The sequence below is a fragment of the Terrapene carolina genome, unplaced genomic scaffold (genome assembly GCF_002925995.2).
Source record: "Terrapene carolina triunguis isolate 2854851 unplaced genomic scaffold, T_m_triunguis-2.0 Scaffold55, whole genome shotgun sequence".
Taxonomy (NCBI): Eukaryota; Metazoa; Chordata; order Testudines; family Emydidae; genus Terrapene; species Terrapene triunguis.
In genome coordinates this window covers 151,856-172,664 of record NW_020664406.1, presented here as the reverse complement: position 1 = coordinate 172,664, position 20,809 = coordinate 151,856, and the positions used below count along the sequence as shown (strand labels likewise).

The window sequence follows — 20,809 nt, the reverse complement described above, 5'->3', positions numbered from 1 at the left end:
AAGAAGTGAGGTTCTTACCCACGAAAGCTTATGCTCCCAATACTTCTGTTAGTCTCAAAGGTGCCACAGGACCCTCTGTTGCATATTAGCTACAGTCATTTAAGATAACAACATTAGGTTCCTTCCCTGTTTTAGCTCACAGGATCACAAGACCCACATAACCAATAGCAAAGCTCCAGCAATAACTAGCAGACATGTAGAAAATATTCTTAATCTCTATGGTTTCTTTCCCTTATATTCACTTTAGAAATCCCAGTACTCACTGTATTTTGGCACTGCTCCTGGTGCCCCTAGGCAAATTTTAAACTAAAGCTTATTTATTTGCATTTATTTGCCTGCCACTTTACTTCATTATATCCCTTATGTTTCCTGTACTACAGTTAGTCTGACTACAAGAAGCCTAAAAGAGTAGCGAAAAAACAAAAAAAGCGCCAAATGGTAAAGGAGTGACCAAATACATTTAAATAAATATTGTTTTAGCTGCAGGGGATAACTAAGGTGTCTAAGCATCAGGTTTGAAAATACCTAGATTCCTCCAAATCACAGCAGGATCAACTCAGAATATCCATCCCAAAGTGAAAAATTGAGTACTATACAGTTTACCGTTCAGGTGCCTTTTAGAAGATATGCAAATCCTGTCTGCTTTGAGCAGACATTAAGATATCACAGTGATTTTCACAAGACAGGCTTTAAATTCAAATAGCAATTAAAAGCCTCCCATAATTCTATTTCTCTCTATTTTGGAGAACCTTCTTTGGGGAGGATGAGCCTATGAACTAATTGAGGGAGGGACTTTGGCTCTACCTACAATCAGTCTTTCAACAAATCACTGGCCTGATGTAGTGCTGCAAGTATTTATTTAGATTTATAAAAGGGGTCCATCCAATGCTCTGGGCAATTATTCCATAAATGTAAAGTAAAAAAATACAAATATAAAGGACTGCTCATCCCACCTTCAGAGAGAGAACTTTTCACTAGCAAATATCATGAAGATAACAAAAAATCCAAACATCTCGAACATCACCCCTTCCCAAAAGCCTAGGAAAAAATATGGGCTTTGACTGCCCAGAAGGTTAATTTAAGTTCAAATCTGTCAGAGGAATAAGTGACTTCACAAGCAGATAAGATGACCCTGATGGGCAACTGGGCCAGAAGTTCCTAATGAGTCTAGAAGGTATTAGCAGGAGCATAGTTCCATGTTTACATCTCATTTCTGAAAACGTATTGGAAGAGGTTGAATTTGTTTTGGGGCATGAGGTGAGAAGAAGGACACTCCAGTGGTTATGGCATTAGCCCAGGATCTGAGAGCGCTGGGTTCAAGTCACTGCTCTGTGACACACTTGCCTCATGATGATGGGCAAGTCACTTAGGGCCAGATTGTCAAAGGTCTTTAGGTGCCTAAAGATGCCTAGGGAAATTTTCAAAAGTGCCTAAGTATCCATTCTCCTATTCATTTGTTGGATTCTTGAGTACCAAATTGAGTTATTCCACATTTTCAAGTTGATCAGTAGATTTTCCCCTTCTGATGGAGGCACTGACAATCTCAGTTTAGCAGTAAGCAAAAAGTGACCATCCACTAGTCATAAAAACATGGGTACACCTGATGATGTGGACATTTCTCTGAGTTCCACAGCTGTACAAAACTCCGTTAATGAGAATCATGGGGTCTTGTCATTGTACCGGGGTCTGCAGTTGGACAAAGATAATCTGGAGTATGTGGCTCACCATCTGGAAAAGTTCCATGGCCTAATATTTTTCAGAGTGCGTGGTGAGGAGGAGGGTAGTCTCTTGATCTCAGCCACTGTTACACTGTTAAGCTTTTATGTTGGATTCTAATAATCTCTTGTACTACCTATGCTAGCTTCTGCCTGCATACTTCATTAGACACAGGTCTTCTGTGAACATTGGTGATGTGGCCGGAGATGTGTCTGGACTTAATGCAATGTCTGTTATCCACTCCATCAATTATGCCTGAGGATTATCATCTGATCAGTGTTGGGGGAACATAGGGTGATGAGAATTGTGGTTCCTTGCAGTAGAAGGATGGGTGGTTGGCAAGCTCACTTTGGTTTGAGAGAGCAAAAGGGAAGTTCTGATCTTCAAGAACTGTCTTACCTGCTGGTAGTAGACATAATGCTCTATCAGCTGGTGGGAGTGAATATCATTGTTGGGTTCAGTTTGGGATAAGGATCATTGTCTCGTGCATCTAGAATTGCTCCTCAACTGAGATAGAGGGCACTGGTTCTGGTCTTTAAGTGTTGGAGAGGGAGCAGAGAAGTCCTGTAATCTCCTCCTGTAATCTGCTTCCCAGCTCTGTAAAAGCTGCTGTGAAGGTTGCACTGGTGGAAAGATTAGTCCATTAATTTGCATGGATTTATTTATGTTCTTGTTCTCCGTCTGAATATCATTTCTGAGAAATGAACTCAAAAATGCACCAAAGTACTATAGAGATCTCCCCTCCCCCACATATTTTGTTAAGATTCTCTTTCCCTCATTGTTCCCCTTATCTCCACCCTCAGAAAATAAACATAATCATTTACCTAATCACCAGATTTGTGTCGTTTGTATGCAGCCTGGACTCTCCCATCAAAAGATTTCTTTAATTATTACAACTGATTTGCTATTTCAGTTGTCAGCTTCTTCATCCATGTCAGGCTGACAAATAGTTTTACACAGTTCAGAGCCTGACATAACTTTCAATGTCAATGGGACAGTAAAATACATAAATTCACAATTTGAGCACAGAGCAGAGAACATTTGAAATATGCAGGACTTCTAATTAGCCCTACTTACAAATTCCAGGAGGAAACTTCAAGACCTATATTAGTATTCTGGCCTTGGCTACACTTGCAGATGTACAGCGCTGTGAGTTAAACCTGACTTCGTACAGCTGAGTAGGGAAAGCGCTTGCCATCTTTTCCCTCTTTCAGCACTTCTAAGTTGCATTTGCAAGCTTTGCGCTGTGGTGGCTCAGAATTCTAGCACATGCTAGCTACCACTAACCATTACTATAGGATGCAGCTTGTCCAACAGTGCCCAAGTAAAGAGATTTTTTTTTTCTGATAATGGTACTGTTGTGAATCCTCCACTTTCATTTGGGATACAAAATCATATTTAAATATCTATTTAAAACTACAGCATACAATAAAAAAGTCAACTACATGAGCATCTATACTAACTTCCTTCTCCAATTATGCTTAGTAGAGGCTCTGAGATTCTGATAATTGACAGCAGGGTAGACTGTCAGGGCAACTCTAGGGAAATTAAAAAAAAAAATACATGCATAGTGGGGAAGTAAATATAATCCTTGTCCTGATTACAGCCATCAGTGGCCTGGCTGGTGTAGCTGCACCACTGAATTCCCTAGTGTAGCCAGGCAAATCCAGTATTTACACACGAGGAGCTCTTATAGCAGGTGACACTGTCCATGCACTACAGGTTTTTATTGGCTCAGATACACTTGTGATCAATCACCAATAGTTGAAATAGGAAAAATCCCCATTGTGGGCAGGTCGTAGAATAACTGACATGCTAAATGTCTCACTCATCCTTGTTAACTCGGGCATTTAGCAAATAATTGTAGCGTTAAAATATTTCCCCCACATACACCACAACTTGCCAAAAAAAAAAAAAAAAAAAAAAACCTGAACAAAAAAACCCAACAAACCAAAAACCCAAAGCTTTGATGATCACCTCTAAAAATCCTGTTTGGGGATGCCAGCGGGGCGTTAACCAAAGGCTTTCCTGGCAGGAAAAGCAAAGGCTTTGGTCTAATTTTGGACCTGTTTCACAGGAATTTAAGAGATGAATTAGACTTGTATTAAGGCAATAGAAAATTCTTCATGTGTAACAATTCAGAGCACTGGTCTCCTTTGAAACAAATACAGTTTAGCTGCAAATTGCTTGTGACACTAACTCACTAAAAAGTTGGGAAATACATCATACACACTGTTTCTCTGTCCACCTCCTACTGGTATTTGAGGTATCTTTACTGGAGTTTTAACATAGTCAGTCCTGGTTCAATTTAAATCTACGTATCAAATTTGTGTTGTATAATCAGTCAGTGGGAGAACAGTCTGGAATATCCAATGATTAATGCTGGTGTGCTTAAGGTGCAGCAGTAATCTTCAGCTCTGTATCCCAATGTTTACAATATGAAGAGCACCATCTGCTAGGATAAGTGCATGCTATGCCTGTTAAAAACTGAAACCTTGAGAAAGATCTAATACAGTGTTCAAGAGAATATCAACCTTATGACCCACCTCTGCTGCCAAATACTTGATATACAAAAGTTTCTTGGAAAAGGGAGCTTTTAATAGAAGACTGCAGTCTGAAAATCTGTTACCAACTTCACTTACGAAATGGCCTCCGAATGCAGTATAAATATAAATAACTTTCTTCTGTCAAAAGCCTTGTTTCTATTTCTATAGGTTGATTAGATTTCTCAGTTTCATGCATAACCAATTTTACACCTAGAATGGAAAGACACACTTCCTGCTTGAAAGACATATTTATTATAGTGTGTTTTAATCTATTTTACATCTCTGATCACATTCATTTAAGCTCATTTAATATATGTATGTATATATATATCGCTTGTTCCATCCTTGTATAAATGTATGTGCTCTGCAGACTAAAGTTACATAAATTCCTCCTGTTTGGTTCCCAGAAAGGCTGCTAACACAATAAATTGTTTAATATTAACATTGGGATGGGGGTGAATTGCTGTAAGTCCCACACCTTAACAATTCAGATAATAAGGAGTAAGGAAAAGTGTTATACATAGGTTGAGATTATTGAGGCAAGCTAGAAAATTTGGACACACATCTTCTATTAATTTTAATTAAACGTGTCTTTAAGTCTTCCAGGCCAGTGTTTCTTAGCCTTTTTGACACCAGAGATCGGCTTGCTGAATTCCTAAACCATGTCAGAGAGATCTCAGGTCCAAAGACTGATCATTGAGAAACACTGTTCCAGACAGCTTCAGAAAAAAATAGTCTCAATCTCATATTATCTTCCTGTTTTATTTTTCTGGGTAAGAAGCTATGGGATGATTGCTCTCAATAAGCCCTCAGGTAAGATGATAAAAAGAAATCCTACAGATATCTTTTTATGTGGATCTTGTTACTTTGTTTAATTTTTGCACTTAAGTTGGTGTATTCCTGAATGAAAATCTCCCCTGCTATCACTGCTGGCATAGTGGCACACAGTATCATCCACTAGGGTGGACTGAAGCTAAAGGTATATGCTGTGCATGTTCTAACCAGATCCCATGGTTCTATTATCTTCATCATGTTCAATACTTTAAGTACCTGCTGAACCCTATATCTCACCTGGTAACCTCTTTGGAAGGAGAAACACGTCTACATTACCCGCTGGATCGGTGGGTAGCAATCGATCTATCGGGGATTGATTTATTGCGTGTAGCGTAGACGCGATAAATCGATTCCCGATCGCTCTCCCGTCGACTGCTGTACTCCAGCTTGGCGAGAGGCGGAAGCAAAGTTGACGGGGGAGCCACAGCAATCGAACCCTGAGCCGTGAGGCGGCGAGGTAAGTCGAACTAAGATACATTGACTTTAGCTACGTTATTCTCATAGCTGAAGTTGCGTATCTTATGTCGATCCCTCCTCTCCCCCCAGTGTAGACCAGGCCTAAGAGTCCTATACCAGTTCTGTGGAGCACTTCTACAATGGATACAATTCTTGTGGTTCCAAAGAAGAGATACTTTTGGTTTGGGACACACATGGAGTAACATTAATATGGGAGTTATCTTTCTGCCCAGAAGAGGGATAGATATTGATACACTTACCTTGAGTAGTATCTTATTTATTCTTTAAGTGAAAAAAGATGCTATTCAATAGTTGGATGGATCCAAATGACTATATGGATACTAAAATTTGACCAACAGTTAATTTTCCAAGTCAAATCAAAGTGTGGTAACATTTTCTTTGGCTTCACACCCTGCAATACTAGCCTTATGACTAGTTTTTCTGGAAAGAATATTATTATAACAGACCATGTTAATTGGCAGTTGTGGTGATGAAACTCCTGGAAGCACTATATATAAAAGCAATACTTCCAGTAGCAACACTAGTGAAAATGAAGATCACTGAGTAGTCGATGAACCTGTTGGTAAAACTGAGTAAGTGGGATATTTAGACACTGTAGCAGGTTGCAGCCAACCTCACAATCTCTAAACTGAGTCTCAATGAAAATATATGTGCAAATTCAGTATTCCACAATGCTCCAGTCTCCTACATATCCATGCATTACTGGCATATACTCTGACAACAGATATCTGTATTCAGCAATTAAAAATCAATATGAATTAAACCCAACACGGAGAAATATTTCAAGGGTTGGATCTAACTTTAGCTGAATGGATGAAGCCTAATAATATTTTCACTATTTAATGCCATCAAAGTAAAGTAAAAAGTTGTTATAATAATAATTCTAACCTTTACTTTTGTGTCAAATAAAATATAAGAAACCATGTCAAACCCTTAAGTGTCAAACCGAAGACTTTCTGTAAATTGGAAAAACATTCTTGCCTTTTTGATCTTTAACGTAGCTCTCTTTGCAGTTGTGCATGAGTTGAAGAATCCATTTGTGCTGGGCACCAATACACTGCCACGCAGGGTCCCCAGAAGCATGGAGATCAGAAAGATATCTGTAAAACCAAGTCCAGAGGTTGCAGCTCAGACTTGACATACTGAAAACTTAAAATACAGCAAAGTTTAATCATAAAGAACCTTTTCTGTACTTCTTAGGAGGGGAAATCTAAAGAACTAGTAGAATTTTAATGAGAGATATTTACACTGAAAACTAGAACAAGCTTTGCAGTTTCCCTTCCTAATTTAGTGGAGGCAAAGCCTTACCTGACCAAAGAAAAGAACAGAAATAGGCAGAATATATATAGTTAACAAAACATTAATATGTAGCTTTAGTTATTCCTCCAATAAGGTAACTGAAACCAAGTTCTTTCTTTAATTATCTGTCAAGATCTTAGTTCAATGCTCAGTGTTTCTGTTGCAACCATTGTTGACATCATAAGCACCAATCTACTGTATTTTCCTGCACTAGTTATATTCTGATTATACTATCATCTCTTTAATCTTGAATGTGAATATTAATGATGAGTAAAGAAGGAACTATTATTGGGGCGGGGGAGAATGTGTGTGTGGTGTGATAGAGACTAGATGAGGTTCCTTTGAAAATAAGGCCTTAAATTTCTAGAAAAGGGGGAGCACATCAATAGGTATCTAGAAAAAAAAATCAGCTGCTGTGCTTACATCTGCATGTGCACAAATAGAGACTGTAGAAGTTCATGCCCATCAATTCTGAAACTAAAGTACAGGCCTTTGAATGTATGTGACGACAACAACAGCATGTTGAATAACTGAGCCTGAAAGTGCTTCAAGATAAGTGCTTCAGTATTAGCAAATCTACTATTTTGTATACTACGAAGTTTCTTGTACTACCTAAACACAGAATGGATTTAGCAATGCAAGATACCCAAGATGAAATAATACACTGATTTAAGATCGTAAGCAGTACTGAAAAGTGCATAACCCTTTCACAAAAGCTAAATTATTACATCTGAGTAATGCTAATTGATATGATTGCAAAATTCCAAATTTCTTAAGAACTGTCTGTGGTACTTGAGACATGTAGAACAAATTGTTTTTGTCAAAGCATGCTCATCATTTGGACAGATGAGATACTCTTTAAAAATGAGCAGTTGTGTAAGATTTATAAATCATAAGCTCAACTTCATCAGTTTTCAAAAGGACCTGAATCTGCATTTGACGCATTTCTAGGTTAAAAAGCTTTTGCTGGCTTTGGGAAAGATGTTTAATTAACTGGATGAGGGAATTTTGAACAGTATGATGCAGATATTAATCTAAAACATGACCTACAAAAAGAGATAAAAATGGGTTGACACACTTTTAGTATCTTTTTGATTAAGACATTTGTTTTTTTGGGGGTGGGAGAGGGGAGAGGGAGGAATAATTTGCGGTGTTTCAGAGCTCATTCACACTGAAATACTCAGGATGTAGAGAACATCAAAAGTATCAATGATTTACTGAGGATAAGTGATTTTTATTCAGACTATTTTAAAGTCTTAGGGGTTTTTTTTTTGTTTTTTGTTTTTTTTAATATCTATGTAACTAAGACCACTTGGGAGGAAAAAAAAGCTCTTTTACTCCATCTACATTAAGGAAATTTGCACTGGTATAACCATATCATTATAGTTACACCCATGTAAACCCCTAGCATAAACACGGTGTACTGTGGTCAAGCAGGGCTTGCACTGGTGCAGCTTCAGCTAGTAACACATCACATTAACCAGGACTGAAGTAAGCCCCATTTTGCACCGATGCAGTGTATCCACATGTGTAACTACAATCAGTGTAGACATGCTTATATAAGTTTCCTTAATGTAGGTGGGGCCATTCTTAAGGATTCAACACTTCCATTCTTTCAATGAGGGCCTGAAAAAGCTCCTAACACACATTTCTGTATCTTCCAAAGAAGCACTCCAAAAAGGGAGCAATATGACTTTCCTTTTTCTAAGGAAAGACTTTTTTTAAACTTTCAAGACTATTTTACATATTATTTAAAAAAAAAAAAAGGGGGGGGGGGAACATACTTCTTTGCTCCAAGACCCATCCTTTAAACACTGACATAGCAATTACATACTATCCATACAGCACCCAAAAAGTGTGTTGGTACAATTCAGATATAAGAAGACTGGTCTCTGTAAGAAAGAACTTACAATCTAATGATCCAATTCAGCAGTGTATTTAAACTAATGCCTAACTCTGAGCTCATAAGTAGGTCTATTGACTTCAATGGCTCATATGATTAAAGTTAAACACTTCCTTAAGTATTTTTCTAAATCAGGGCCTAAAACTCCAATCATGCAATTTGTTCTGTGCACACAGTGCTCTCTTCAGTGGGTGTTCTGGGGTTTTGAGACTGTCTCAAGAAGCGGCTGGTGAGGCTTTTGCCCTATGTATCAAGGAGGAGGGTATGTCTACACGGCTCATGGCAGCAAGTCTTCCAGCCGGGGTTGACAGACTTGGGCTATTACTACTGCATTAAAAATAGCTATGTAGACAGTGTTTTGAATCTGTAGCTTGGGCTCTGAAGTCCACCCCCTTCCTTCTGCTTCAAAGTCCGAGTTCCAGCCCAAGCCACAATGTCGCCATGTTTTTAGCATGGTAGCACGAGCCCAAGTGTGTCAAACTGAGCTGGGAGGCTCGCTTCCACAGACGGTGTAGCAGTACTCACAGTGTCTAGGAGTCAGTGGGTTTGGAACAGGGGAATAGGGCTTGTTGCTCTTCCCAAGTCCTCTCCTGAGGCTTTAAGAGCCTACCCAAAATAGGGTGGCACTGACAAAAGGCTGCTGGTGTGAGGAGTTCAAAAACACTTTCATGCTCGCATGCACATCAGCTTGTGCATATCCTCCCCCCTTTGGAAATGCTGTTGTAGAAAAATGTCACTGACCCTTGGAATTTCTATGCAAATCAATCTATCTGCCCATGTAATATTACTCCTTTGAATATGAACCAGGGGCAAAAGAACCAAAACGATAATCTGAAGAGTAAAACTTTTTGAACAGAAATCCAAATTAACACTTTTTAGTATTTCTAAATTCAAGACCATTTCCTTTTCATGCCGAATCAAGATGGATTATTATTAATGAATATGGAGTCCATTTTAAGATCAGTGACTGTTTCAGTTTGGATTCATACAGTGATAGTTTTTATCAGAATCTTTATATAGATACAAGTTTGTTTCAAAGCTTTTTAATGAACGATAATTGGGATTAAATTTTTCATTCTAGAGGAGTGTCATTTGTTACACAATACAATTTATTATTGCCATTATTTACATAGACTTGAGTCCTGGGCTGAAAAAGATAATCTCAAATTCCGTAAGAAAAAAATTCAGTGTTTAAAATGTAATAAAATATTCATTGCATTATCTGGGAAATGCAGAGACATGCATCTGACGTAGAATATATCTGACAAAGATATTAGGTAAAAGATCACCTTATATAACGTTTTTGATCATGTAATGTTGATGGAGTCTCAAGCAATTTATTCAGAAGAAGTTCTCTTAAGGCTTCAATTCGTGTTTCAATTTCAGCATAATCTATGAAAAAAGGAATGCAGAATTACAATATACCTTTCTTTGCCTGAAGTGTCAACTGAAAATTTTAATATTTTCTCAGCAAAATCTCATGGATTTAGGATAAAACTGATAAATTTTAACAAGTTTTTAAATTGCACCAGTTCTTACAAGATGAATCTTCAAATATCACCAAACTATTATGTTTTTCCTTGGAGGATTAAATTTAAAAGTTGCTTTGTTAGCTCCATGTTCAGCACTCTACCCTGCACTATTTCCCCTGTACGTAGGAGTCTTGTCTTTTTACATATGCAGCCACTGCCGCCCCCCACAACTACCATATATAATATTTCCTTAACAACTTCACTGTTGTGTTCAATTTGGATTAGTTTTGTTTTTGCAATATCACTAATTTCACCACATGGGTGGCAATACTCTCTGTTCATTTTCTTCTCAAATGGATTTTTTTTTTAAGAATTAAAAAAAGGTTATTAAGCGAGTTTTATATAGAATTGGATCTTTGTTCTTAATACATTTCTAGACTTGGTAATTTCGAATTAGATATTCAAAACAATCACTTTGTGTACTCAAGCAAGGTATATGTACTCTTTACTGTAATTTACATCTGAAAGAGTTCTGTAAACAATAATTTTACAAAAATACAAGCCTTGGCTTTGAAGCTTTTTCACAACTATGCCAAGCGAGGGACACCCTAAGCTGTATCCTGTAGTTACTGAAACCTGTTTTATGTCTAGTAATACTAAGCCTTTAAAAAAAACTGGCTGCAAGCTCCTATTATATATACTACAAAGTAATATGTATCTCTCAGATGGAAAACTTGCCAGAAATATTGTTTAAAGTAATTGTTCCAAATTCTAAAGAGGGCTCCATATAAACAGAAGCTGAAGCCCACATAAGGCTTCTCACGGTGCTACATGTTCTTTATCTTTCCTGTTAAAAAACAGCAGAGAGTCAAAGTAACTGAACCCAAATCTTACATTTTTTGAACACTTGAACCTCGGTCTTCCCAAACAGTGACTTGGCTTTTTCATAGTCATTAATGACCACATCGTAATCACCCTTTAAAATAAAGGAACATTGGAGATTTGTCACAATAAAAAAATATCGTAGATTGATTTCAGTGGGAAAAACACATTTGTACTTTATTTTTTAAATGCACTGTACCTTTTGGATATTCCTTTCAATATTAAGAGGAAGATTAAAAAGAAACTTAAAACGCTGAAGGACATTGAGTGCATTTCTTGTTGAATCTGCCTTGTCTTTGCGACCCAACACTTCTTGGAATAAGGTATCTGCAGTGTTACTTGCCCCTATTTTAAAGGAGGGAGAAAAAAAGGAAATAAAGTAATCATTGCAGAATAAGTTCACTATATATTCCTCAATAGCTAATCTTATTTATCAAATAATACTGGATGTTAATTATAAAGTAGTGAATAATTACTACTGATTCTATAAACTCAAATTAACACTTTAATGATTTCTGTTCAGCTATATTAAGCACACGTCACAATTTACTGAAATACTATTTCAGTGCTGATCACTTAGCCTTTTAATGTGGTGAGCCCTCCGTACAATTAAAAACAACCACATTTTCCTAGTTCAAGTGCTTAACTTCACTGTGGTGATTTTATAGTTTGTTTTGGCCACCAATCTAAATTTTACAGTTAATCTATGTCTTTTAGCCTATTCGATCATCAGAGACTGTTTTTTTTTAGAACAGAATATAATGAAATTATACTTGTTGAATTCCCTAGCTTCAAGAGTTAGCATTGGGGGGCAGGGGGAGTTTCTTTCTTTTTTCTTTACAGCTATATAAAGCAAGTTGGGGCTTTTTTGAATTCCAGTAAGAATTTTTTTACGATATCCTTAGATCTTTGGCATTAAAATGCTTCATTTTAAAAAATGAATCTATATAGCAACTATAGACACATTTAAGCAATTATACAGAGCTCATTATTGGAACACCATTATATAAGGGTCTGATCCTGTTTGCATTGCAGTCAACAGTAAAATTCTCATTCCCTTCACTGGATGCAAGATCAAGTCCTATGTTAACAATTTTATGGGAATAAGAATGTCTACATTAATCTGTTCACATTTATTTTATTTTTTTCAATCAAAATACATTCTAAAGAGAATAAAATTATTTTTTCCCCAATCAGACTACAAAGTGTTATATCATTTTGTACTAAAACGTTTCCCATAATTATTTGGCACAAAATAATTAAATTTCTGTTACACGAAGGAAGATTAGTATGGGATGTGAAATAGTTACATTTTTCAACTTGTGACTTATTTTTAATTAGGCAAAAGGAAAAAAGAAGAACTGTTTTAGCCTTTTAGATCGCTGCCTGTAAAAAGTGTCTACATTATCTGGTCTAGTGACTATACTTTAAGCAAAGATGAAAAAATTACATCAGTCTCGCTGGGTGGCTTGCATGCCATTTTCTCTAGTCAACACTGTGGGTGGCCTGCTCAAGTTAAAAGTAGTCTTTGTAAAATAATTGTTAAATCTAAATAATGTTTAAACTGTTGAAATTTTGAAGCCCTGACGTAAAAATCTTTGTTTTGTCAGGACAGCCGTTTCTAGTACATGTGATTTAATGTAAAATAGTTTAATTCATTAAGAAAAAACCCACGACATAATATCTAACTGGACACTTAAATACTGACTCTGGATAAAGTTTGATTTTTTTCCAAATGCCTATCTGTTATATATATATATATAAAGAGAATCACTGTTTTATTTTAAATCACAACTTACTTATACATTCATTTAATAGTTAAGCAACAAGTCATTTATTATTTTCTGGTAATTATAGTTATAATCACAAGGCATTTTTCCCTTACACATAAGGAAGCTTCTTTAAAAGGTGACTAACAACTACAGAATTGCACATGGATATTTGTCTTTAGTTTAAAAGAATCCATAACTCAATTCCTTGAAGAAATAATATGTTTTATTAATCCTCAGCACAATTTTAATGCATTTGCATTTCTTTTCTATGGATTATTAATTCATTTTTTGAGAAATATCAAATCAAATTTCTATGCAAGAAAAAGTTTCTCTTTTTAGTTACACAAACTGAAAAATTAATCACTGTCCTTTGTTTATGACTTTTACAAAATCTCCTGTAATATTTAAGAGTGCATCACTTCCAACGGTACCTGATACAAAATCCAGTGCTTCAGACCCGAAGTGTTCTTAACCATTAAAAACACTGGCATATTTCAGACTGCTCGGCAGACTCATGTTTAAAAGGAGTTGGTGTACCTTATAAACACATTTTTTTTCTCCAAAGGGTTAAGCTTCAAACAATCCTCACATCTTGACCTCTGAATAAAGACCTATGCCTGTAATGCTGAAGTCAATGGGATTTTTGTCACCGACTTCAATGGGTGCTGAATCAAGCCCTATGCTGAAGAAATGTACTTAAGAAAGGTCTATCAGACACTCTGTCCATAAGTGCTTCTTACCAAAAAGTAAAGTAGTGACTACTTATCAGTTTTCCTTCTCTGACAGATTGGGAAATAAAAAAAACTTATGTGGACAGAAGAAAATGACAATCAGGTAGATACCATACCAATAAAAGGAAACCAACTTTTAAAATATACTGAATTCTTTTAAGCTACCATTCTTGATTAAACTCATCCCTTTGCACGGTACAATACATGATTTTATATGTAAATATAATAGCTTGTTTGCATAACATTATTCTTTTTTTTTTTTTTTTAAAGCACAGGCCCTGGCCCATCCAGCGTCCTCCATCATGACTTGACCACCTTCACAGGGACAGAAAAGCCACCAATTCTTTTCCACAAGAAAGCAAAAGCCAATACCATTCTGAAGTGGCTGGCACAAGCTACTTTAAAAAGCTTGCTTGCAAAAAAATGGACTGCATTACTTGCATACAGATTTCAACTCCACTTGCTAGACCAGAGAACGATCACAGAGTCTATTGTTAATCTGAGGTCTGTCACAAGCAGTCCATGAGAGGATACATGAATTAGTCTAAATGCAGGATACTTTTGCTGTGTTCTTTTACTATTTTAACATTTTAAAAATTTACTTTGGTCAAAAGAAAAAAAGCTCGCACTGACTTTACATGTGACTAGGTGTAAAATATATGGCATTGTAGGTTGTGCCTAAAATTTTGGCACATGCATGTTTTCCTATGTGTATCATTTTGCCTGTATAAAAAAAACCCCAAACAGATGTGTGGACACAAACTGTTCAGATAGTAAATTGCAACTACCAGGTTTTGCATGGCCAAGAAAAAAAAAACTACGTGCAAAACTGCACGTACAACAGTGTACATGAAATGTGCTATTATAGAGTCTGGGTGGAGGCCCTTTTGAAAAACTATTCCCTCTCCCCCTACCCACTCTATCATTGTGTATTCACACACCAAAGTATCCTGACCAAAAAAAAAAAAAAAAAATCTGCTTCCATGTCACTTTTCTGATTTCATACAGCATATTCAGGCTCTCAGACACTGAGTCAGTTATTTGGATGTCATTCCCTGCTTATTGATATAGCACTAAGGGAAACATCCCTTCCTCTGTGAAAAAAATCACAATGAAACAAAGTAAAATTATCTTGGCACAAGTCCAAGAATTAGGAACTGTAACTTTTGTGATCTGGTGAAGCATGTACCAAGCAACAGAAATGTAAATACTCTCTCCCAGCTCAATCATACAATATGAGGAATATTTTAACAGGAAGAGGTTATGGAATTTTCAAAAGCGCCTAAATGACTTAGGAGTACCAGTCCCAATGTGGTCTGAATGACTGAATATCAAATAAAAAATGTATTGTAAATAAATCTTACTAGTGTAAACACTATTTCCAGTAGCAGTTCTCTATTTTTCTTCTGCCACTGCTTTAATGTATTGCATTTAATTCCACTCATTGTCCTAGATACACATTTATTTTTCAAAACTTTTTTGTGTATACTTTTTTAAAACCAAGATTTGTCACTCTAGAAGCAGGAAAACAATATTTACCGTAAAAGTCTCCCCTTCTTCCCCATTGTTAACCATAAATCTGATCCTGTACCTATTGAAGTTCATGGCAAAGTTCCCATGGATTTCAATGGATGCAACATCAGGTCCCAAAAATCATCACTATGCAAGAATAAATGCCAGGACAAAACTTACTGTTTTCTACTGTGTAACAAATTCCAAGAAATATATTAAAGCTTTCATAAAGTCTGAAGTCCATAAATAGTTGCTGGTGGGAGGACAAAACTTACTGTTCAGTACATTCTCCAGTTTTTGCGTCATGGATCCTTCTACTTTTTCCGTTCCATCCGCTTCCAGTTTTTGATGGATTGCTGGAATAAAATGTCTAGTTAAAATGCAGACCATTTAAATCGATGGGAATACATTATATCAACGTGACACTTTAAAACAGCTTCTCAAAAATTTTAAATTAAGTGCTATATTTCTTGCTAGACATAAGCAGCTCAAATGTTATGAGAGGCACCATGGTCTAGTGGGCCACAGGGCGAAGAGCCAGACACTCCAGAATTCTAATTGTTACTTTGCCACTGTGTGACGTTGCACAAATCACTTATCTTCAGGTCTCAGTCCCCCCCCGCCCCAGGATACTGCTATATAATAGTATTAATTTTGTATAGTATTTTGAAAATATAAACACCATATAAATGCTATATGTTATCATGACACTGGAAAGTAGTTTGTAGGTGTGACCCTAACAGAATCCCAATGCAAGAGGCTCACTGATATCTGGTAATGAGTTTCAACTCGCCTGACCAGTTCAGAGTACCCCAATTCATTAATGTTATAATCTGTATCTCATGTAAGTTATGTGAAAACTAACACCACACTGATAACAAACATTCTTGTGTGGTGTGTATATACGGTAAGTTCCTAAGGGACCATACAAATATGAAGGAAATGTGGAACTAAAATGTGTTTACCAGACAAGGCTGGGGCGAGGGTAAACAGGTTTCTCTCAGACAAAGGATAGGCTAACACTTCCAGTCAGGTGTCACCACAGGTGATTAGCAATCACATGTCAAGTAGCCATTCATTTGCACTGGAGAGGGCAGGAACAGATCAATTTGCATTTTAGCAAACACTAGCAGGGGAAGAAACCGGCATGGAACTTCCTTCACCCCAGACTCCATGTCTCCTTCCTCAGAGCTTGAACAAACTTTATTGGGGGATGGGGGACGTGGCGGGGGTAACCTTCAGAAGAATCAATTTCAAAGGTTCACTGGATTATAAAAGAGAGGGGCAAAGAACCGCAAGTTATCTTTCACCTAAGACGACAAAGGAACCAAGTATTTTGTGCTAGATTCTGACAGGGGGATGGGGGAGGGGGGATGAAGTGGGGTCAGCCATCTTGCTGGAAGGAAGTGTGGTAAAAGTCTTACCTTGAACCAAGACTGTAGTTTTGTTAAGTTTCTAGAAAGCACTTTTATTTGCTTGTAACCATTTCTAACTCTATCCTTTATACCTGAACTCATTTAAAATCCCATCTCCTTTTGTGAATAAACTTGTTTTACTTTTAATCTAAATCAACCCAGTGCTGTGTTTCAACTAAAGTGATAAGATGTGCATTTTGTCTCTTCAGAGGAGCAAACTAACCTTATTATTCCTCTGAATGATCCATGAAAGAGGTTGGACATTGCAGAGCGTACCGTTTGGGAAAATTCAGGACTGGGGAGGTGTTGGGGTCATCTTGCCAGGTGTAACCAAACCTGGCATATACCAGAGCATGGCTAGGATGCAACAAGTGGGCTGCTAGAATCAGAGTAGCTGACCAGAGCTGCTTAACACACAGACACTCAATGCTTGCTTGACTCCTGGCTGTTAATGTCAGGGCTGTAAGGTAGGATGACTAGTAATAGGTGCCTATATAAGACAAAGTGCTGAATATCGGGACTGTTCTTTTAAAATCAGGACATCTGGTCACTCTAGCTGTGAGCACAGCAGCAGAGCATTTAATGCACCCAGGTTTACAGGCTGTGGAGACACAACCATTCAGTGGGCTGGATTGCACCCCAGAACATGACAATAGAGAGAAGCCACAGTTATATTATAATTAAGGCTAAGATTTTGTCATGGTTATTTTTAGTAAAAGTCACGGACAGGTCACGGGTAATAAACAAAAATTCACGGAAGCCGTGACCTGTGACTTTTGCTGCTGCGGCTCCATGGTTTCCCCCATCACTGTGGTGGCTGGGAGCTGTGGGGTTCCCGCTTCGCCCACGGCAGCTGGAAGCTGCAGGGTGACCATATTTCCCAAAGAGAAAATGGGACACCCCAGCCGCTCGCCCAAGGTGTTCCCCTCTCCCCGTGCAAGGCTTTCGCCTGTCACTGGAACCCTGAGGAGGGACCCCTCAGGAGTCTGTCACCTGTCACTGGAACTTTGCAGGGGGCCCCCTGTGGCTTGTTGCTGCTGTCGCCTGTCACTGGAACCCTGCCAGGGCCCCACTGGCTGTCAGCTCCAGAGTCATTCAGCCCCTGAGGCTGAAGCAAAAAATGTCATGGAGGTCTCTGGAAGTCACGGATTCCATGACTTCCATGACCTCAGTGTCATAAATGTAGCCTTAATTATAATTAGGGCTGTCAAGAGATTAAAAAAAAATATTCGCGATTAATTGCACTGTTAAACAAGAATAGAATATCATTTATTTAAATACTTTTGGATGTTTTCCACATTTTTAAATATATTGGTTTTAATTTCAACACAAAATACAAAGTGTACAGTGCTCACTTTATATTTATTTTTTATTATGAATATTTGCACTGTAAAAATAAAAGAAATAATATTTTTCAATTCACTTAATACAAGTACTGTAGTGCAAGCTCTTTATCATGAAAGTTGAATTTACAAATGTAGAATTATGTACAAAAAATAACTGCATTCAAAAATAAAAACGTAAAACTTCAGAGCCTACAAGTCCACTCAGCCCTACTTCTTGTTCAGCCAATTGCTCAAACAAGTTTGTTTACATGTGCAGAAGACAATGCTGCCCACTTCTTGTTTACGTCACCTGAAAGTGAGGACAGACGTTTGGCATGGCCCTGTTGTAGCTGGTGTTGCAAGATATTTACGTGCCAGATGCGTTAAAGATTTTTGTGTCCCTTCATGCTTCAACCACCATTCCAGAGGACATGCGTACATGCTGATGATGGGTTCTGCTCAATAACGATCCAAAGCAGAATGGACTGATGCATGTTCATTTTCATTAACTGAGTCAGATGCCACCAGAATATGGTTGCTTTTCTTTTTTGGTGGTTCGGGTTCTGTAGTTTTTGCATCAGAGTCTTTTAAGACTTCTGATAGCATGCTCCACACCTCGTCCCTCTCAGATTTTGGAAGGCACTTTAGATTATTAAACCTTGGGTCGAGTGCTCTACCTATCTTTAGAAATCTCACATTAGTACCTTCTTCGCATTTTGTCAAATCTGCAGTGAAAGTGTTCTTAAAACAAACAACATGCTGGGTCATCATCCAAGACTGCTATAACATGAAATATATGGCAGAATGCAGGTAAAACACAGAGCAGGAGACATACAATTCTCCCCCAAGGAGTTCAGTCACAAATTTAATTAACACACTATTTTTTTAACAAGCTTCATCAGCATGGAATCATGTTCTCCGGAATGGTGGCCATAGCATAAAGGGGCATAAGAATGTTTAGCATATCTGGCATGTAAATACCTTGCAATGCCGGCTACAAAAGTACCATGCAAATGCCTGTTCTCACTTTCAAGTGACATTGTAAATAAGAAGCGGGCAGCATAATCTCCCATAAATGTAAACAAATTTGTTTGTCTTAGCGATTGGCTGAACATGAAGTAGGACTGAGTGGACCGGTAGGCTCTAAAGTTTTACATTGGTTTTTTTTTTTTTTTTTGCTGTAATTTTGTAACAACAAATCAACATTTGTAAGTTGCACTTTCGCGACAAAGAGACTGCACTACAGTACTTGTATGAGATGAATTAAAAATACTATTTCTTTTGTTTATCATTTTTACAGTGCAAATATTTATAATAAAAATAATATGAAGTGAGCACTGTACACTTTGTATTCTCTGTTGTAATCAGATCAATATATTTGAAAATGTAGAAAAATATCCAAAATATTTGATAAATTTCAATTGGTATTCTATTGTTTAATAGTGCGATTAAAACTGCAATTAATCGCGATTAATTTTTTTAATCATGATTAATTTTTTTTAATTAATCGCAAGAGTTAACTGTGATTAATCAAAAGCCCTAATTATAATAGTACCTAAAAACATCAAAAATGCCATATTGGGTCTGACCAAGCCTAGTGCCCTGTCTCCGACAGTGGCTAGTACCAGAGCTTCAGCTGTAGTGTACAGAACAGTGCTATTGGAGTGATCCAATCATCTTCCCCTCCCAGCTTCTGGCAGTCAGAGCTTTAGAGTCGCCCCAAGCATAGAGTTGCATCCCTGACCATTTTGACTACTAGTCCTTGAGAGAATTATCCTCTATATTCCCAGACAAAAACTACAATAAAAGGGAGTTAAGGTTGAGAGTATGTACCAGTAATTTAAGGATATAAAAGATTACAAAGATGCTGAATTATCCCAAAGTCAATTATAAATCCAGAGTTAAAGTCCAACTTAATGTTAAGATATGCAAATGCACAGTTGGAGCACCCACACAATTGTAACTCTGCCCTGCAGTGACACCATGCATTAACCATTTGATTAAAAGTAAGACATTTTGGTGTTTTTGGTCCCAGACCATATGAAACCGATTTTTAAAAGACCTGTTTTCCCCTAATTGTGTTACTACAGGGCAGAGAAGATTGTTTGGGTTCCTCAATTGTGTAACACGCTGTGAAACGCTGCTGTGTGATATTGCCAATGATTTCAAACTATCTAGTAATGGTGGGCAGAGGGCTATTAATTTTTGTGAAATTAGAGAAACAGTTGGGAGAAATGGGTGACAGTGCCTGGCATCTAGTTAGCAGAGCCAAAGCTTCAACCACCTCTGTAACCATCTTAAGATGAAAGAACTGGTTGATGGCAGCCATTAACTCCTTCCAGCATAACAATAACCCCAACTCAGCTCTGCCCATCTTCCTAATAGTTTAAAGTGTTGACACACTAAATGACTTATCTCCCAGACAGAAAGAAAAAAAATAAGAAAGGGTTGGGGGAGAGGGGAAAGAGAAGAGATAAGAGAATAGGGCAGGGGTTCTCAAACTGGGGGTCGGGACCCCTCAGGGGGTTGTGAGGTTATTACATGGGGGGGTCGAAAGCTGTCAGCCTCCACCCCAAACCCCGCTTTGCCTCCAGCATTTATAATGGTGTTAAATATATAAACAAGTGGTTTTAATTTATAAGGGGGGTTGCACCAATAAAGCGAGTTCTATTGTTCAAGAATGGGTGTGAACTTCTGATCAGTGTCTAACTCCTCATACATTTTCCTTTAGAGTCACTGCCCTACCAGGTTCTAACTCTTTAAGTGCTTTGGAACATTGCAGACTTGATTCTGCTCATTCCTTTGTCAGTTTTAAACTGGTGTACCTTTGGCTATGTCTACACTGCCCTGCAGTTTGGACTACAACGGTGTGAATAGCCATGCACACCAAAATGCTGTGCTATCATGCCCCCATGTGGATGCTGC

At 37.6% G+C, this 20,809-nt stretch overlaps 1 protein-coding gene across 1 annotated transcript in view; it reads right to left on the bottom strand.

Moving 5' to 3' along the window:
• LOC112107510 (exocyst complex component 2) overlaps positions 1–20,809 on the bottom strand; it is a 208,695-nt gene that overhangs the window by 120,736 nt on the left and 67,150 nt on the right. The window contains exons 7-11 of the mRNA XM_026658728.1: positions 15,420–15,500; positions 11,329–11,474; positions 11,142–11,223; positions 10,065–10,167; positions 6,555–6,673 (exon numbers count right to left, since the gene is read on the bottom strand). Of these exons, the coding sequence (XP_026514513.1) occupies positions 6,555–6,673; positions 10,065–10,167; positions 11,142–11,223; positions 11,329–11,474; positions 15,420–15,500 (531 nt within the window). The remainder of the gene's footprint in view (positions 1–6,554; positions 6,674–10,064; positions 10,168–11,141; positions 11,224–11,328; positions 11,475–15,419; positions 15,501–20,809) is intronic.